At 34.0% G+C, this 21,715-nt stretch overlaps 1 protein-coding gene across 1 annotated transcript; it reads left to right on the top strand.

Moving 5' to 3' along the window:
* The first annotated feature begins 7,790 nt into the window (after window positions 1-7,790).
* LOC132599956 (uncharacterized) lies at window positions 7,791-11,786 on the top strand. Its single transcript, XM_060313102.1, has 2 exons — window positions 7,791-8,205; window positions 11,246-11,786. Exons 1-2 carry the CDS (start codon window positions 7,921-7,923, stop codon window positions 11,603-11,605), a joined length of 645 nt encoding a protein of 214 aa, XP_060169085.1. The 5' UTR covers window positions 7,791-7,920; the 3' UTR covers window positions 11,606-11,786.
* The last annotated feature ends 9,929 nt before the right edge of the window (window positions 11,787-21,715 follow it).

Here is a 21,715-nt window from a genome sequence, read left to right on the forward strand (position 1 = left end):
GTGTCCCATTGTGTGCCTCCCTCATAACTCCCTCCAAGAGCTCATGGGCACACATAGTCGTTTGTTCTTGAACAAGAAACCATCAAACTTAGAATAGGGAGTGGAAGATCTATCCCTAAGCCACCTTTCCCTTTCCCATTCTTCGCATTGTAGAAAGATTTTTGCAAAGACGGGTTCCTCGGGATACAATGCCTTAAAGTTCTCAAAACCCATCAATTTGGAAGATAAAGTATTGATCAAAACATGTTTACTTGATAAGGCATTCGCCACTACGTTATCCTTTCCCGTTTTGTATTGGATTACATAAGGGAAGGATTCAAGGAATTCAACCCATTTGACATGACTTTTGTTCAACTTACCTTGGGCCTTAAGATGCTTTAAGGACTCATGATCGGTCCGAATCACAAACTCTTTAGGCCACGAGTAGTGTTGCCAATTACCTAAAGCACGAATTAAGGCATATAATTCAAGATCATAGATAGTATAATTCAAAGTCGCTCCCTTGAGTTTTTCACTAAAATAGGCTATGGGCTTTTGGTCTTGCATTAAAACAGCTCCAATACCCACTTTGCTTGCATCACATTAAATCTCAAAGATTTTGTCAAAGTCGGGTAATTGTAACAATGGTGCGGAGCTAAGCATTTGTTTCAAAGTTTCAAAGTCATTAGCTTGCTCCACTCCCCAAGAAAAAGGTTTGTCCTTTCGGATTACCTCAGTCAAAGGAGCGACTATGGTACTAAGTCCTTTAACAAAACGCCTATAGAAACTAGCCAAGCCATGAAAGTTTCAACCTTAATTTCAACTCGTTTTTGCTCCAATTTTCAGATCCAAGCTCCCTTTGATATGGAGAACAAAACCCACTAATTACTTAGCTTCAATTTCAACTCAATCACTAAACCCATTTTTTGATTTTTCAAAGCTACTTCAAAGCTCAACAATGGTGATTCACAAACCCTAACTCCAAATTGACTCGAAAAGGAAGACTTAGACTCTAGAAACACTAAGAAACTCTAATCTAACACTAGATTCAACAAAAATCAACAAAAACATTCAAGATCTTTTTTTGTTTTTTGTTGTTTTTTTGTTGAATCAAATCCCAAGCTAGATTTGTTGAAACAAACCTGATTTAGGCTCTGATACCAATTGATATAAACATAAAAAGGAAAGATAAGAAATAGACAAGAAACTAAGGATAGAATAGATTGACACAATTGAATAAGACTAAAAGACAACCATAACCATAAAAGGTTAAGACCTTCAATTAGATTACTCAAAAACACCAAACTCTTAAGGAGACCAAAATGGATTGATTTCCCAATTAACCACCTTCTCAACAAGTCAAACAAACAAAAGCTTACACAAGCGCTCAAAACACTCCATACTAGAGTTTTTACAAGTCTCAATATCTCATAAAAAATAATCTAAGTCTTCCATGAAGAAGAAGAGAACTATTTATACTATGCTAGAAATAAAAGATAGTAAAATGACATAAACACCCTTAATGAGACAAGAGCCTTGTTTGGCTATTTTTTTTTCTTCAAAATCTTGAAATCTCCTTTGCAAGAATAGCCAGCTCTTCATCTTTTAGCCATTGTGATGACTTCCCATTTCCTCTTCTTCTCCCCAAGCAATCTTCATCAACAAATGGACTTGGGATCCAAGATGCTCATCAAAAGTATACTCAAGAGCCTCCCGCTTCATGAATAGGCTTTGCAAGTGTTGTAGTTCCTGGACTTGGCTCCTTGTCATTGCCTTGAGGCAAGTGGGCTTGCATCATTCTTTACATTAATTACTTATTTTCAAATCATTTTCCAAGCTATTGAGACTTACACCAATAAATATGAACATTATGGTAAAATATATACTCCCTCCGTCCCATATTACTTGCCACTTTCCCTTTTGTATGTCCCTTAAGAAATCATAAATAAAAAATGCATTTCACTATCTTACCCCTATCTCTCTCCAGTAAATACATTCTAATCAAAATTGACTATTTTCAAGAACATTTATTACTAAGGGTAAGATGGAAAACATTTAATTAATTTTATCTTGGTTTTGTAAATGAACAAGTAATTTGGACATATATTTTTAATAATTTGGCCAAGTAATATGGGATGGAGAGGGTAAGATGGGAAAGATTTAATTAATTTTATCTTGATTTTGTAAATGAACAAGTAATTTGGACATATATTTTCAGTAATGTGGTCAAGTAATATGGGACGGAGGGAGTACTTCATTTATTAATTCTTAAAGAACGTGAAAAGGCAAAAGTGAACAACTAAAAGTGCACGGAGGAAATAAATATGTGTCGGAGAATTAAAATTGAAGTGCATATGTGTATACATGAGAAGAGAATAAATATTCAGTACTATGTCATATGCCCACGTGGGATAAAAAAGTAGTTTAGTAATGTGGCCAAGTAATATGGGACGGAGGGAGTACTTCATTTATTAATTCTTAAAGAATGTGAAAAGTCAAAAGTGAACAACTAAAAGTGCACGGAGGAAATAAATATGTGTCGGAAAACTAAAATTGAAGTGCATACGTGTATACATGAGAAGAGAATAAATATTCAGTGTTATGACATATGTCCACGTGGGATAAAAAAGTAGTTGGTTAAAGTGTACAATTTATATAATTTTTGGTACAAATATTCATTGCTACGAAACTATCTCTTCGGAGATTGCTACATCAACACGTGTAAGATCAGTAAAGAGTTGAGGACATCTGGAGTGGTATTGTTAAGTTCAATTTGGTTACACATGTTCATATAGAAAAGGCCTAAGTTTTAAGTACAATTGGGGGTCGTTTGGTACGCGGACTAAATTATCCCGGGATTATAATCCCAGAACTATTTATCCCATCTGGGAGATGAGATAAAATAATCCCAAGATTAGTGGAATAAGATGGGATATCTCAATCCTTAAGATTGTGCTTCATTTTATATTCTGTTTGGTAGAAGGTATAAATTTATCTCAGGATAAATTTAGACCTTCTACCAAACTTGGAATAAAAAATTAGTGTTGGGATATTCCAGCTTATACCATGCACCAAACGACCCCTTAGGTAGCTTTTTGTACAGTATGATCGGTGGCGGATCCAGAATTTTCACTCAGGGTGTTCAGAAAAATAACTGGACCTAAATATATATACTATAATATATTTTCAGGGTGTTCAAAAGTTAATATATGTACATGATCATCAATCAGATCAACTTTCACCTTCTACTTCCAATAAACTTATTCCTAACAACAAGTATCTTCCCAATAATTACCACTCCTACAAGCCAGCTTATGTTGAGGACAACCAGTACTACTACAGAGGTGAAAAACAAGTTACTTATGACAGCAACGATAATGCCATCTCAAAGGTAAGTCCATCTATCCCCATTATTTTTCAGTTTTAATTTTGGGTTAAGGCCAAAATTTTACTCTTCTACTTTAGTATATTGGTCACATCTATACACTGTTTTAACCCAAATTATAGAAAGTTCCAAGTAACGGAATCCTCAACCCCCTTTCCATTACCCAATTGGAATTGATTACCCATTTAACTCATTTTAGACTGCAAATAGGAGTAATTGATATTAATTGCATGCCCAAACAGTAAATACATCAGATAGCTGTTATTTCGATTTTAGGCTACTTTAGTATATTGGACAAATTTGCATGATAAATGAATATACATGTTTACTAAAATAGTTTTAAAATATTGAGGAGCAAATTTATTTAAAACTTTGAAACGAAACTAGGAAATAATTAAATGCTTGGATTAATTAATTTTCAAATTACATATGGTAGTGTAAGCTTTAGGTGATGTTTTTATATATAAATATATTAACTGCTAATTACGGGTCAACCAAAGGTTTTTATGAGAGGAATATTATTTAAAAAAATGAAGTTTTGATTTATTCATATACTTATCCTAATTCCTCACAGTTTAAGGGTAACAATTTTGACTTCAAGTTCCAAGCTTAATAGATTGAGCTAACGAAGTAATTGAAATGAAACAGAAGTCTACTTATTTTGTTATGTTTACGTTATATTTCACAAACAATGAAGTTTCCCTTGTCTATATTTTCTTATTGAATTATTATGAGTTTCAGTTTTAATTATTAAAATATCTTATATGAGAAATTTAATAGTATCTTTATATTTTTATTATGTTGCTTGGAATTCTTTCATTACTCTATTTTTTTACCTAATTTATTAAGATATTAATTACTTGGTACAATCCACTGTATTACTTTTCTCATTACAGTTTTAAAAAGAATTCTCATCCCAATTCAATAGGTGTTATCATTCAATTTTTTCTCTTTTCTTTCTTGATTATAGTTACTGCATTATTCAATTTGTACACTGTGATATGACTTTTTTATTAGCTTGAAACTTGACTTATGACTATTTGGTCAAGCATGTGAGGATATAAAGCACATTTTTTAAAAGAATGGTCAAATAAAAACTATTTTGCTGACACTAACAAAAATAATTCTCATAAAATGATTTGGCCAAACACAAAATAATAAAACCCTAAAGTACCTTTTTAGAAGGAAGAAAAAAAAAAACATTATGCTTCTACAGAGTATTAGAGTATTTCATGTTTTGCTTGTTTATGCTTCATGATTTCAGCTTTAGCTTCAGTGTTTGTATATATTTAATATACTTGTACTGTGTAATTGCTTTTATGCATTATCAGGGATTTCAAAGACTTGCCCCAGGGGTAAGCTGGGAGTGTCAATAATCTTACTGGGTCTTTTAGACTCATGCTTGTTGATGTTGTATGTGTGCAGGTGTGGTTAACAGTGACCAGGTAGCCGATACTTGATTCATTCCAACTTCGTTCAGTCCAGTTCAGTCGAGGTGAGCTACCATTAGATCATGGCGGCCTCTTCTTCTTTAGTTGACTTAGTAGTATTCCGAGCTACGTCTCGTACTTTTATATTACGACTAGTAGTCCCACGACTTAGACATTTTTATGGGGTTTATGGGCAAGACTCAGTATTTGTATTTCGCTTCCGCACTTTTCTTTATATTATGAGACTTTGCGTATTATTCATTTTATTCTTTAATTTTCGCATGAATAGCTTAGAGGGTTCGCCTTATGGGTAGAAGCTCGTCAGGTGCCTTGTCGCGGCCTGAGTGTCAGATTTGGGTCTTGACAAACTTGGTATCAGAGCCAGGTTTCAATTTCCTTGGAGTCATGGAACGATGCCTGGTAGAGCCTTGTAGATCGATACGGAGACGTCTGTACTTATTTTCGAGGGGCTGCACGGGTATTTTAGGAAAAGTTTTCCTTCTTTCTAATTCTTATCGTAGGCGAATCCCACATCGGTTGGGGAGGAGAACGAAGATTGCTTTATAAGTGCTTGAATACCTCTCCCTTGTAGACGCGTTTTAAAACCGTGAGAGACGAAGGCTCTAAAGCGGACAATTTCTACATGCGGTGGTCTGGGCTGTTACACTTTTATATTCATTCGTGTTCTGAGATCTTTATATCTATTCTCACGACAATGGCACTTGTTATACAAATAATTACACATCTTTATATCATGTATGTATTCTACTATCTTATAAATGGTAGTAAAGTTGTGCCATGATTTATTTATATCCAGCAACATGAAGTCTTATCATTTGTTCCTTCTCTATATAGAGTTCCTTGTGTTGTCGATGACGTTAGACTCCCTTTCATAAAAAGCTTATACTTTATGTGTTAAGGCAAGTGTGTCCACAAGTTTAAGTCTTCCACGGATCATAAGGGCAGTAAGTATGTCAAGGCTATTTCCCTCCTTCTTGGCATGAATTCGCGTGTATCGGAATTTAAACGAGTGTCCCGCCATAACTACTCCATTCGTATTGTTCAAGAACTTCACATGTTTACATTCAAATGGTTGGTTGATTGTATTGCAACATCAATGTCATTTGTGTTATACTAGAAGAGCCCGTGCAATCCCAATGGAAAATTCCTCTACAACAGGTTTAATCATGTATGTATTATTGGATAAGCGTATGAAATTTCCTCTTCTATGGCTACCTGCTTGTATTGTATTAGGTGGACAAATTTGCATGATAAATGAATATACATGTTTACTAAAATAGTTTTAAAAAATTGAGGAGCAAATTTGTTAAAAAACTTTGAAACGAAACTAGGAAATAATTAAATGCTTGGATTAATTAATTTTCAAATTACATATGGTAGTGTAAGCTTTAGGTTATGTTTTTATATATAAATCTATTAACTGCTAATTACGGGTCAACCAAAGGTTTTTATGACATGGTTAGTACATCCTAGTGCTCCTTTATATTTTATGGCATGTTTAGCGTAGATATTAATATTGTTCGAATATCTATCTAAATGAATGATAGTATAGCATTTTCAACATTATACAGTCCAAAAGGCCAAACTTGGTTCATCCTTAATCTCCAGATGATGCATGGCTTTTACAATTCTGAGCTTTCAGTGTGTTAGATAAACTACAATCAACACACTTGTTTAATAAATCCCAGTCGAATCATAAACTCAACTTTTCTCCAAGAACATATTATCAATCTGTGCTAGCCTTGATTAATTTTTATTTTGTCACTGTAATGATTAAATGGGACCCGCAAGAAACCTCAGAAGCCATGTGACTGTCGTAGAATACAAAAGCCTGCAAAGGCAATGTGAGAACGGAAAGGTTTAATGGGGCCCGCAATAAGCCTCTCAAGCTAACAAAACAATCAGTTAATGGACAACGAAATTAATGTCAGGAAATGACATGTGGTAGACGTTCAAGTACCAAACCATATTCAGATAACTAATTAGGTTCCGTTTTGCCATAAGAATTATTCACTTTTTTTCATTTTTTTTTTTTTAAATTAGTGTTTGGCCTTGAAAATTTCAAATAGAATTTGAAGTTGTATTTGGAATTTGAAAAACAAGAAAAAACTTATTTTTCAAATTTTTTACTTTTTTCACAACCAAAACAAGTACATTTCAATAAAAAAAATACTCCCTCCGTTTCAATTTATGTGAACATATTTCCTTATTAGTCCGTGCAAAAAAGAATGACCTCTTTTTATATTTGAAAACAATTTACCTTTATGCAATGATTTAAAGCTACACAAAATATATGTGAGTCATCTATCACCATAAGTTTAAAAATCTTTTTTTCTTTCTTAAACTTCATACTCAATCAAATGGATTCGCATAAATTGAACACAACTCCAACTCCAAAATTCAAAAAAAAAGTGAAAAGGTTTTTGATTTCTGTGGCCAAACGCCAACTTATTCATTTGAGATCCTCAACGATGCAAGCTAGTCTTGCTTCAGAATGGTGAGCCCGGAAGCTAATTAACAACCGATGTGAGAAAAAGTTTATTACTAACAATTAGTATACTGTACATATTTATGAATTTCAAAAAATACATGTTTCAAAAAATATTTATTCTTTTTTTATTAAAGACATAAATAGGTTTTTCAATAAATGTGTTTATCTTCTTTTTCAAAAATACCGTCCTAAAAAAGTTTTTTTCTAATTTATTTATACGGTGTGTAGGCGTAGATTTTTATGTAAGTATCTGATTTTAAAATATAAAAATTGTGTCGAAAATTAAATTATACTAAAGTAATGTTTAATGTAATTTTCCCAAAATACAAATTTAAGTTTTTGTCGAACTTAACCAAATGAAGGTAAGGGGTGTTGGGGTAAGACGGTAAGTCATGGGGAAATCAAAGAAGCCCTGAGACCGTGACTGATAATGATGGGACCAATAATGTGCACTTGACAATTAATAAAAATCTCTTATGAGATGACAGACTCACGACAATATTCTAGACAAATATTCACTAGACGCAAAACCGAATCCCAAAAAGGAAAAAGAGGATTCATTGCTGGCGGCCTCTCTCTCTGTTTCACATATCCATCTTCTTCAATTTCTTTCAATGGCATCTTTTACCAATCAAACAGTATACGTTTTCTTCATCAGTATTACTCTTTTATCTTCACTTCAAATCATCCATGCAAGAGACAGCCACTTCTTTTCCACCAACAAAGAGATAAAAGGAGTTTTCCTTCTTGAAACTGAAAATGGTGTTTATGATCATCATGAATCACATCAATTTTCACCTTCTACCACCCATAAACTTATTCCTAACAGCAAGTATAATCAGTACTACAGAGGTGAAAAAGACGCTACTTATGACACCAACCATAATGCCATCTCAAAGGTAAGTCCATCTATCCCCAATATTTTTCAGTTTTCATTTTGGTTTAAGGCCAAAATTTTACTCTCCTACTTTGTTGGTCTCATCTATACTCTGTTTTACCCCAAATTGTAGAAAGTTCCAATTAACGGAATTCTAGATCGATCGTGTAATTCTAGATCTCCAGTGGTACTAACAATCAGTGTGTGTCAAGAATTGGCATATTCTTGGTATCAGATGGCTGAGATGAACAATTTAAGTTTATCAAACAGAGAACACTTCCTAGAATAGTATCAGATCATTGTCCAGTTTTGTGGGAATGTGATGATTGGAACAAAAAGAGGGGATACTTTAAGTTAGGAACTTGAGGATACTGCAAAAGCCGAAGAGATTTCATGGAAACAGAAATCAAGATATATCTGGTTAAAGCAAGGTGATAGAAATACAAAGTTCTTCCATAAACAAACCAATGCACATAAGCTGAACAACTGTATTGATAGAATCAAGCCTGAAGGAAATGGTGGATGAAGAAGATGCGATAAGAGATCATATTTTGAATTTTTATGAAGAGCTCTTCACTGAAGCAGAAAAGTGGAGAACGAAATGGGAAGGTGAAGATTTGGCTAAAATATCAGAAGAAGAAAGATATGGATGGAAAGGCCTTTCACTGAAGAAGAAGAAGTAGAATCTATACTGAATATGTCTGAAGGGGATAAGGCTCCAGGTCCTGACTTTTTTTAAATGCACTTCTACCAAAAATGTTGTAGCACTGTTAGAGAGGTATCCTGAAAACAGTGGAAGGTATTTTTTCCGGAGGGCACGTTTGTGAAAAGTTTCAGCCACTTTTATCACTCTTGTTTCCAAGAGGAAAGGTGCAAAAGAGATTTAGGACTTCAAGCCTATAAGCCTTCTGGGAAGTATCTATAAAATCATAGCTAAGCTGTTGGCTGAAAGGTTTAGAAACGATAATAAACAAATTAATCTAGGGGAACCTGAATGCTCTCATAAAGGGAAGGCAGATTGTTGATGCTGCACTGGTAGCAAATTAGTGTATTGTTCATCACTTTAAAAAAAGGAAAAAAATGGGTGGCTTGTGACCTGGATTTGGAAAAGGCTTACGACCATATTAATTGGTCTTGTCTTTTGAATGTGCTACAGTTAATGAATTTTGGAAGTAAATGGATAAGGTGGCTCAGTACCTGTATTTCTAACGCTAGGTTTTCCGTTCTGATTAATGACAGTCCAAAAGGCTTCCTCAATTCCCAAAGGGGCTTTAGGTAGGGAGATCCTCTTTCTCCATATTAGTTTGTCATTGTAACGGAAATATTGAGCTTGATGTTCAAAAGAGCTGAAAGTTTGGGATGGATTAAAGGCTTTAAAATTGAAGGGAGAGGTAACAGGGAGGTGACTATCTGACATATCTTATATGCTGATGACACCTTGATCCTCTGTGATGCAGATAAAGAACAAATTCTACATTTGCTAGGGATATTGCTAACTTTCGAGGCAGTTTCTGGCTTGAAGTGAATCTTGCTAAGAGCAACATCTTCAGTGTTAATGCAGATAGTAACATTAATGATTTAGCGGATTTGATGGGATGTAAAGTTGAGAAATTTACTACTATTTCCTAGGACTGCCTTTGGGAGCTAAAGTGAAGGATCAAAGAATTTGGCAAGTAGTTTTAGATAGATATGCTACAAAATGGAAAAAAAAACAGTATCTATCTTATGGTGGGAGACTCGCTTTAATAAGGAGTGTGCTTGATGGAATCCTTAACTATTTGATGTCCCTGTTCCCTATGCCTCAAATTTTTGAAATAAAGGTTAAGCTCTAGAAATAAAGGTTAAGCTCTAGGAGAAGTCAGTTTCTTTGGGATGGGAATTCTGAAAGGAAGAAGTTTCATCTGGTAAAGTGTCATGAAATTATAAAAGATAAGAAAGGTGGTGGTTTGGGAGTTAAAAATTTGAAGCTTCATAAGTTTATTGTTTAGATGGTGGTGGAGATACAGTGAAAAAAGAGGAAATCTGGAAGATGCTGACTGAAACTAGATATGGGAGAGAAGACTTCTGGACAACCCGTGTAATTTCAATGCCTTAAAAAGTTGGAGCTTAGAAGCAAATTAGTAGATTGTGGCCAGATATTCATTTCATTGAAAGTTGGTGATGGGAGAAGAATCAGGTTCTGGACAGATTTTTGGCTGGGAGATGATAAATTGATGAATAGATTTCCTACATTGTATAGTTTAACCAGGAACAAACAGTGTACAGTTGCGGAACGTTTTATAGGAGGGGAGTGGAGACTTAATTTTAGGAGAAACTTTAATGATTAGGAAGTTGATGAGATTAGTCAACTTTTATGTCATCAAAAAGAGATTGGTCAACTTTTACATTCTCTGGAACCTCTGATCGTTGATGCTAGTAGGGTGGACTCTCAGGTTTGGAGAGCTGTAAAAGATGGCAAGTTTTCTGTCAAAAGCTGTTATGATCTTCTGCAGAGACGAATAAGTCATTGGGATTTGACTTGGCCGTGGAAGCTGTTGTGGAAATCACAAGCACCTCTTAAAGAGCTTGCTTTGGCTGGCTTGCAGCTAGGAATTCATGCTTTTACACATGATAAGTTGCAGAGAAGAGGAATTCCTTTGTGCAGTAGATGCTTCTTATGTGAAAACTCTCAGGAATTTGCAGGTCACTTATTTTTGCACTGTAGTTACACAAAGCAGCTATGTGATCTATTTCTTAACATGTGTGGTGTGCTATCGGTGATGCCAAGGAATGTGAAAGTCATGTTTGCTGGCAGAGTTTGGAAGTTGGAAAAAGCTTGATGAAAATTTGGAAGACCATTCCTTTGTGCATCATTCGGACCATTTTGTTGATTTCAATTTTTTTTTTTAATTTAAAACTTGACCCATAAGTTTATGTTCTACAAATAAAGATGCCCATAATTTTAACTTCAACTCAATTTTTCGAAATTAGTTTTTTTTGTCGTGTTTGATTGATCTATAAATCAGTAAGTACGTCCTTCTGTTTCATTAAATTAAAGTATCTTTTTATGATTTCAATTTCAGGGCAGGCCATCCGGTGACAATGATCACGATCAGCTGCACGATCTGAGTGAACCAAGATTAATGGACCACGGCTACGTCACCACCTCCACAACCACCAATCCAACTAACACAAATAATTATCCCTACAAAAATGGCGGAAAAAGTTACTACTACAACAATCAAGAACAAAACTATCCCCCCAACTATAACCACTACAATGGTAAAAGGGTACAGCAGCACGACAACACGGATCATGTCAATGAGTTAAGCAACTACAACAACAACCGTTTTAAGTTGAGCGACGAACACCGTAATTATAAGATGTACCTTGAGAATGAAGACGACTATCACTATGTAGAGCCCGAGGAGCCCAGCCCTTGATATAGATGCGCGGTCAATATAAAAAAAATAATTGCAGTGAGTTTTATATATCAAAGTATTAAATGTGTATGGTTTCGACCCTATGAGTTTTATATATCAAAGTATTAAATATGTATGGTTTCGACCCTAATGCATTTGAATATTTTTATTGTTCGTTTAACCTTCTGTTTGAATTGTAGGATTCCCATTCCCATTTAATTTATATTCCTCGTATTGGTGATAGTAGATAAATGGCAAAACAAAAAATTTCATTTAAGACGGCATTTTGAGAGGAATATGATTTAAAATAATGAAGTTTTGATTTATTCATATACTTATCCTAATTCCTAACAGTTTAAGGGTAACAATTTTGCCAAACAGAAGTCTACTTATTTTGTTATGTTTACGTTATATTTCACAAACAATGAAGTTTCCCCTGTCTATATTTTTATTATTGAATTATTATGAGTTTCAATTTTAATTATTAAAATAACTTATATGAGAGATTTAATTGTATCTTTATATTTTTATTATGTTGCTTGGAATTCTTTCATTACTCTATTTTTTTACCTAATTTATTAAGATATTAGTTACTTGGTACAATCCACTGTATTACTTTTCTCATTACAATTTTAAAAAGAATTCTCATCCCAATTCAATAGGTATTATCATTCAATTTTTTCTCTTTTCTTTCTTGATTATAGTTACTACGTTATTCAATTTGTACACTGTGATATAATTTTTTATCAGCTTGAAACTTGGCTTACGACTATTTGGTCAAGCATGTGAGGATATAAAGCACATCTTTTGAAAGAAGGTCAAATAAAAACTATCTCGCTGACACTAACAAAAATATATTCTCATAAAATGATTTGGCTAAACAGAAAATAATAAAACCCTAAAGTACCTTTTCAGAAGGAAAAAAAAACATTATGCTTCTACAGAGAATCAACAAATTATAGTTGTTTTACAACTACAGAAGTTGAAGTGTCTCTTGATGCAGTTTGCCACCATATAAATATATCTTTTAAAAAAAATGTGGGTCCCATATTAAACACCGTGCGTATTCGTAGCAAACACTAATATAATAAAGTTTTAAATACGGAGCACAAACTACAATGTTATATTAATCGTGTTTTGAACATAATATCTCATATTGACAAAATCAAGCAATATATAAAAAAAAATGAACCCCATATTAAAAAAATAAACAATGTCAAAAAAAAAAAGTGCAGACTTTGTATTCTTAGCAAACACTAATATAATAAAGTTTTAGATACGGAGCACAAATTACAATGTTATATCAATCGTGTTTTGAACATAATATATATATATATATATATATATATATATATATATATATATATATATATATATATTATATGCATAAAAATAGTACAAACTAATAATGTCCAAAAGGGTGGGCGCCATACTAAACAACACCAAGCAATATAAAAAATAAAAAATAAAAAAAGAAGTAACTATATAAAGCAAGACCCATGCTTCATCGTCCGTAAAAGCCCCATACTAAATAACATCAAGCAATAAAAAAAAAAGGAAGAAAAAAAAGTGGAACTCGCCGCATCCAAACTCACGGGAAAAAAAATGCTTAGAAAATCAAACAATTAAATCAATAATGATGGATTCATTGCCACATGCGTATCAACCCATTAGTGAGAGCAAATGAAATTATTGTACAGCAGCATACTTAAAATACTTATATATTAAAATAAGATAGAATCTAATTACTTTTTCATTTTTTCCTTACTCTAATAAATGTGAAAAGAGATTAATAAAATTTTAGATACAGAGTACAAACTACAATGTTATATTAAGTATATATATATATATATGCATAAAAATAGTGCAAATTAATAATGTCAAAAAAAAAGTGCACCCCATATTAAAAAATCAAACAATATTCATGCAATTTCTAAAGTATCTCATTAAGTCAATAATGATGGATTCATTGCCGCGTGCGTATCAATCCATTAGTGGAAGCAAATGAAATTACTTTTCTTCAAAAGGTTAAGTAGTCAAACCATACAATTTTCTTTCTTTTTTTATATTAGCCTGAGATCTAATGTAGATATTACACTGTTGTATTTGTTATTCCGCCATGTCATTTATTTGTTATGTTTAATAAAATAAATATACTTAAAATATTTATATTTTAAAATAAATAGAATTTAATTACTTTTTTATTTTTATTCTTACTCTAATAAATGTGAAAAGAGATTAATGTCGTAAAAAAAATATATCAAATGGAGATCAAATAATGAATAAGGTAAATTAGTCGAATTATAATCTAATCGACGTTTTCTTAAAAAACCATCCAAAAGACAACATGACAAGTAAAATGAGCTAAACCGAGAATATTTACCAAAAATTAAAAAATAGTATTTCTTCGTTTAAATAGAAAATCAATTTAGAAAATCAATTTCTACTTTGTTTCGTTTTAAACATGTAAAATTAATTTAATAATTTGAATTAGAATTATCTAAATCAAAATTTGATAAAAAATAATAAGTATTTTACACCTTTAAATTAATCGAATTAAAATTGAAAGTATCAACTGATGCTTAAATATTGCTATTGTTTTATCTCAAAGAAAGGAAAATAGTTTCCTTTTAAACAAGTCTTCTCTTTTAAAAAGTATTAATAATTTTTCGTAGCAAACACGAATAAAATAAAATTCTAGATACGGAGCACAAATTACAATGTTATATTAATCGTATTTTGAACATAGTATATATATATATATATATATATATATATATTACATATACATAGATACATTATAATTCGAAGTGCGCACGGGCATAGACCATCTAGTAATCATAAGATTTATTGCATTGAAGTGAAAATCTTAATATCTTAAAGAGCCTTCATCTCATGTCTCCTAATTTAAGTTATTTTGAAGTCTATACCTACATTTTTTTTGTCATGTATCGTTATCCAATTAAAAGTATATATACATTCATAATAGCTATATAAGTTAGTAGTAGTCCAAAGAGAGGAGAATAAAAGCAAGCCAAAAATAAATTAACACAAAATAATTTTTTATATGAATAGTGTTCTTAGGATAGTCAATAATGCCAGAAAAAGTTCTTGTACATATATACATAATATATTCAGTCATTCTTTGTATGAAAGATTAATTAGTATGATCTCTTTTAAATCAGACCATCAGTGCAGAGTAAAAATCATGATTTAACGGCCAGAATGATGCTCCACACGACGTGTAAGTTAAAAAGTCTCTTGAGAAGTCTCGTTCTCCCTCGCTTGTTCTATTTGTCTCTAGACCATGTGCTCTTATTATTAATAATATCTAGTATATCTTTTTTCCTTTAAGAATTCCTCACAAAACTATTTGCCCCTGTATCCACTGCAAGACCATCCGCTCTTTGACATATAAATTAGACCGTAGCACAAGAGACGATTGGCTCTAGTCCCGTAACCAAGCGAAAGAGGATTTGTGGACAGAAGCTGCGGGTAAACCCTCGGTTTGCCCTCAACTATATACGTTGATAGGGGATAGCTTCTTTGCTAGTTACCAACTAAAGGCAGTGGCGGATCTAGGATTATCACTAAGGGGGTTTGAAAAATAAAAATGTACTAACTGAGAATTGAACTTTGAACCTCAAGGCGAATTTTGAATTCCTTAAATCACTGAACCAACCTCTTCTCTTGTCTTTTAGGGTGTTCAAAATCCATATATATACATAAAAATTAAAAAAATACCTTATATATACAGTATAATTTTTTGCCGGGTGTTCGGGTGAACACCCTCAGCGGCCCTAGATCCCCCCCTCCCGGCTAAAGGTCCCCTCTTTCATTTTGTAAATTGAACTCTGTTCCTATGAACTACTATCTTTATATATGAGACATTTTTAAAATTATAAAAAATAATTCTGTTTAATTGGGAAAATTCCATCAAAAAATGAAAAGAAAATCTTAAATTAAGAGGAATAGAAGAAAGTTTATCTTTATTACGGTAATAACTTTTTGCATTTTTGTGACTCATTTATCACATTTCACCAACAGTAATTTCTTCATTTAAGAAGGGATAATGGTTCCAAATTTATCAAAAAAGAATACATTATATTCGATTTGAGCAACAAACAAATACTTATATAATGTATTTTTTTTTGATAAATTTGGAACCATTATCCCTTCTTAAATGAATAAAATTCATTTTTGTAGAGTTGAACTCACCATTTTCTCTTCCTCCATACGTTTTTATGTCAATTCATATAAAATCTATATACATCAAATTCTAACTGCATACCTACGTTATTCAATTCATGATTAAAAAAAAAAAATCTGAACAAATAAGCTGAAAAAGATGAAAAATTGAAAAGTAAATAACTTCAAATGTTGATGCTAAGACTAATGCCAAAAAAGGGAGTACTCCTACTTTTTTTTCCTACTGTTTGATCATTAACCATATCACACAAAAAAAAAATGAAATGTTTCTGTTCTTCTTCGTTATAGCCTTTTTTTTTTTCCTTTCAAATTTAAGTTTTAAATCGTAGAGCGAAAAGGTATACCCCATATGTTTGACTTGATTTGCATTTTTTGAATCTTGTGAAACCTCTTCTCCCTAAAAATTCTATTACACTATCAACACCAAAATAAAGAAAAGATTTTCATTTGCAGAAAGAACGATTTTTTCCATTAACATATGGAAAGATTGTCCTTACTAACTTTAATGCATGTTAGAACTGGATCGTCGAATTCTAATTATCAATTTAAATGTGATGCAATATTTACAGGACAGTTGTTTTATCAAATTCAAGAAAATAAGATTTTCATATAAAGAAAGAAAATTTGATCTTGGTGTCTTGTAAGTTTATTTAATCCTGCAGTTCTCAGCTTCTCCATGCATGACAGATCAATCACATTCAACTCCATAATCTTGAATCTTTAAACACCAAATTGGCTCCAAATCATCTTCGTTTCTTGAATCTTTAATGATAGATGTTAGTTCTCTATGTAATATAATAATAACTAAGAACAAAAAATTATGAGAAATGTAAATTTAAAAAGCTTAATAGGATAAAAACTATTTTGAAAGTAGTTTCTGAAGCAATTCGGTATTCTTCGTGATGCACGTTGATTAATAAACATCAGTAAATTCCATTCTCTAAAAAATAATTTCTCCATAGAAATATTTATGAGGAACTAATACTGAAAGTAGTATATAGGTCATAACATACATTTCTTTATGTCTCTATTAAATAAATTACCTCCAAGCTTCTGCAAGAATATTTGCAATGTAGCAAAGAACTGCAAAACTAAAGACAAATAAAACAAATTTTGCATAATAATGTAGACTTATCCAAAGGATGGTCCACGTAAAACTCTCTCCAATAATTTATCATATATAATAAATTGACACAAAAAAAAAAATTCCACGCATCCATTCCAAAGATCAAAAAAATGAAAAAAGAAGACGAAGAAGAAACAACAATTAACGTATCACCATCCTCACCATCATAATCTCAGGTCTAGTTCTAGTGTTCTTCCACCAGATATATATAGTTGGGGGAGTGATTGTGTGTGGTAATGTGAGGGAAATGGGGAATGGAAAAGTTAGGCAGACGTGGGGTTGATTTAGTTTAGTATTTTTTTTTTTTTATCTTTTCGTTAGGATAAAATGGAGAAGTTGTAACCATCTCCAAAACTGTAAGTATTAAATTTGAATTTAAATCTTTATTTCAGTGAATATTTTCATATCATTTAAATATAAAAGTTTTGTTTGTCAACTCAAGTTTAATGCAGATAAGAAGTTGTTACTATTTAAAAATAAAGTTGTAACCTGTAACGTATAATATTTAATAAAATTAAAGGTCTGAGTTGATTTGGTTTAAAGTATGAAATATAATATTAAAAAAATTGTTATGGATCAACTTAAATTTAAAAAGAAAGTTAAAACAGAGAAAGGAAAATAAAATATATTTAAAGGTAAGGTTTACTTTCGGAAATTAATAAATAACGTAGGTTTATTTTCCAATTCAAAGATTTGTCAGTTTTCAATTCAAAAAGCATGTTTAAAGACGAAGTTATCTTTCGTTTGTTAAATTTTTTAAAAAGTAAACTTGGAATTTAATGGGTGAGTTTGCAGTTTATTTTCTTTTTATTTATTATTTTGTATTAATTATTAGAGTATGTCATTTATAACAAACATAACTACATAAGGGATACATCCTTAAATTCCTCAAAAAGTAGGGTAGAAATCATTTACTACTTTTCTTTTATATTGCTTATATTTTTCTTTCAAATATAATTTGCTAAAAGGAGCCAAAAAACGTGCTTTTATTGAATTTTAATTTTTTTAAAAGTTTATACCGTGCTTGCGTGTGTTTGTGAGTTAGTAGCCGGGGAAATGGGGGCATGGGACGTGCTAACTAGTTAGTTTTTTTTTTTTTTTTTGTCTTTTTTAATCTTATTTTATTTTTTAAACAGGAATTTTTTGGCGATGACACTTGTCATTTTATCACGCTTTTGCTTCTCCTATTCTATATAGATAGATTCTTCAATGGTTTTATAAGTGAGCAAACATATTATGAGTTCCAATCATCTTTAGTACTGTTTATTTTTCAGTTTTGAGTTTGTAGGAAATCAATCCGTGATTTGTATTGATGTATGAAAGTCATTATATACAAAGTAGGTATCTCCCTATCAGAATGATACTAGGCTAAATTATAGAACCTAATTACGATACATAAGGAAGAGAATATTTACAATATTTACATAGTCTATCACACCCCCGCAGTCGAAACGGGAGGTTGTCGTACGCTTAGACTGTCCCTGAAATCATCAAAGAGCACGCGCGGAAGACCTTTAGTGAAGATATCTGCGATCTGGTAACGGGACGGGACGTGAAGAACACGAACTTCTCCACGGGCAACTTTCTCACGTACGAAATGTATGTCCATCTCAATATGTTTAGTGCGTTGGTGCTGAACTGGATTACCTGATAGGTATATGGCACTAACATTATCACAATAAACCAATGTAGCTGTCCGGATGGGACAACGGAGCTCCAAAAGAAGGTTGCGAAGCCAACAGGACTCAGAGATGACATTAGCGAGAGCCACGGTATTCGGTCTCGGCACTCGACTTAGACATAGTAGGTTGTCGTTTGGATGACCATGAGAGGAGATTATCGCTAAGGAAAACACAGTAACCTGATGTGGATCGGCGAGTGTCTGGACAACCGCCCCAATCTACATCTGTATAAGAAACAAGAGAGGCAATGGAGGATTTGTACAGATGGAGACCAAACTCAATAGTACCTTGAATGTATCGGACTATGCGTTTAAGAGCATGCATATGTGCAACCTTTGGATCATGCATGTGAAGGCAAACTTGTTGAACCGCATAGGAGATGTCTGGTCTTGTGAATGTAAGGTACTGCAACGCGCCGGCCAACTTACGATATTGGGTGGGATCATCGCAAGGAGGCCCGGCCGTGGCACTAAGTTTGGCTTTGGTGTCGACCGGTGTCTGACTTGGCTTACATGCAGTCATGCCCGCACGCTCTATAATATCTGCTGCATAATTTTCTGAGAGAGAAACATGCCGTGTGAAGTCCGGGTAACAGCGATACCCAGAAAATAGCTTAGAGGGCCCAAATCCTTCATAGCAAATTCGGCACTAAGCAGAGATATGATGGATTTTCTGAGAGCATCTGAGGAAACTGTGAGAATAATATCATCAACATATAGCAGAATGTAAGCAATGTCAGAACCTCGACAATAAATAAAGAGAGAGTGATCAGATCGGCTATGTGAAAAACCAATAGTGGAGACATAGTCTGCAAAGCGTTGGAACCATGCACGGGGAGCTTGCTTAAGTCCGTACAACGATTTCTTCAAGAGACAGACATGATGCGGATGCTTTGGATCCTTAAACCCAATAGGCTAATGCATATAAACAGTCTCAATAAGATTACCGTGTAGGAAAGCATTCTTGACGTCCAACTGATGAATGGGCCAAGAGTGTGCAAGTGTAATGCTCAAGACAGCACGAATAGTATCCGGTTTGACAACTGGACTGAAAGTCTCGTCGCAGTCAACTCCAACCTATTGAGACCTGCCATCACAGACAAGACGGGCTTTGTGCCTCTCAAAAGAACCATCAGATTTCTTTTTATGACGAAAAATCCACATAGAACGAATAAGATTCACATCAGTGGGACGTGGAACCAACTCCCACGTCTTATTACTAATTAGAGCATTATATTCATCAACCATGGCAGCTTTCCAATTGTGCTCATTTAGAGCACTGACAGGATTTCGTGGGATAGGCGAGATGGAGGGAGTGCTAGAAGTATTTAAGTTGAACGGTTGTTTGGGCTTAAAAATCCCATGTTGGCTTCTAGTGACCATGCGGGTGGGCTACTGGGCAGTCACGAGTGGGGCAGTGGGGGTAGGGGCTGTGGGGCAGTGACCGTGGGGTTGGACTGCTGGGCAGTCACGGGTGAAGCAGCGGGGGGGAGGGGCTGCTCGGCAGTGGGGGGGAGGGGCTGGACCGAGGGAACGACGGGTAGAGGAGGCTGTGACAGAAAATGCAGGGTATATGGAGAAATCCCATGGTCAAAAAAATCATAAGAAGTTGGGGTTGGTGAGTGCAATTTGGAGAAGGGAAATTGAGTTTCCTCAAAGATGACATGTCTTGAGATGATGATTTTGTTGGTGGATAAATCATAACATTTATATCCTCTATGATTCAACGGATAGCCCAAAAATACACACGGGGTGGATCTTGCTTGTAACTTATGAATAGTTGTAGATGGGAAAAGTGGATAGCATAGACACCCAAAAATCCGGAGATGAGAATAGGAGGGGGTTCGTTGATAGAGAACTTGCGTTGGTGATTTATACCCAAGGACTTTGGTGGGAAGTACATTAAGGAGGTATGTGGCCATTTGGAGAGCATGATGCCAAAAAGAGGGGCATGGACGAGTGGACAAGAAGAGTGAGCACTATGTTGTTAATGGATTTAATTTTTCTTTCCGCTTTGCCGTTTTGAGACGAGGTATGGGGGCAAGAAAATCGGAAATTTAAACCATTTGAGGCGCAAAAAGATTGAAAATGCCCATTGGCGAACTCCCGCCCATTATCACATTGAATGTTTTTAATGTCCCTTTCGAATTGAGTCCGTATTAATGCCTTAAAAGATAGAAAAGTGGAATAGACTTGGGACTTGTTAGAGATTGGAAAAGTCCAAAGAAAATTACTATAATCATCAAGAAAGAAAACATAATAGCGATGCCCATTAGAACTTAAAACAGGAGATGTCCATAAATCACTATGAATGATATCAAACGGCATAGTAGTAAATGACAATGAATCATAAAATGGCAATTTAACATGTTTCCCCAAAGGACAAGAGGTACAAAAAGAAGTTCGGGCCCTATTACATTCAATTAAGGCATTACTACGAAGAGAACTAAGGATAGCATTTCCCGGATGGCCGAGTCGGGAATGCCACAAGCTAGGTGATGCGGCAATGAAGGTGGATGGTGGAGTGGTCCATTTTGTGGAAATGATAGGATACAATTCCCCAGTGCTCTCACATCTCATTAGGCGGCTCCCCGTCGGTAAATCCTTCACAGAAAACCCAAGAGGATCAAACTCAATAGAAACATTATTGTCCTTAGTGAATTTACGTACGGAAATAAGGTTTTTGATGAGTTTTGAAGCATGCAAGACATTTCAGAGACGTAATTGAGGATTAGGTGGGGGTAGGGATGTATGACCATAGCCTCGAATTAGAATAGTGCTACCATTACCAACAATGATTCCAGAATTATTGCTCAAATTAAAATAAGATGTGAGAGTACCTAAGTTGGCAGTCATGTGGGAAGTCGCTCCGGTGTCCATGTACCAATTATCATCCAATTGATGCATGGACAGAGTGTGCATGGCTGCCTCCACTTCTGTCGGAGTGTACCCAGAATAGGTCGGATCATGCATGGAATAGGCCTGCTGAGGTCGTGGACCCACACTGAGAATGTCGTTGCCGGGCCGCGGTGTGGTGGGACGCTGCTGCCACTGTCTCGTCGGATACGGGCAGGGGGGCATTAGCCACTGCTGGGGTGGCCAGGCAGGCCAGTAG

The sequence above is a fragment of the Lycium barbarum genome, chromosome 6 (genome assembly GCF_019175385.1).
Source record: "Lycium barbarum isolate Lr01 chromosome 6, ASM1917538v2, whole genome shotgun sequence".
NCBI lineage: Eukaryota > Viridiplantae > Streptophyta > Magnoliopsida > Solanales > Solanaceae > Lycium > Lycium barbarum.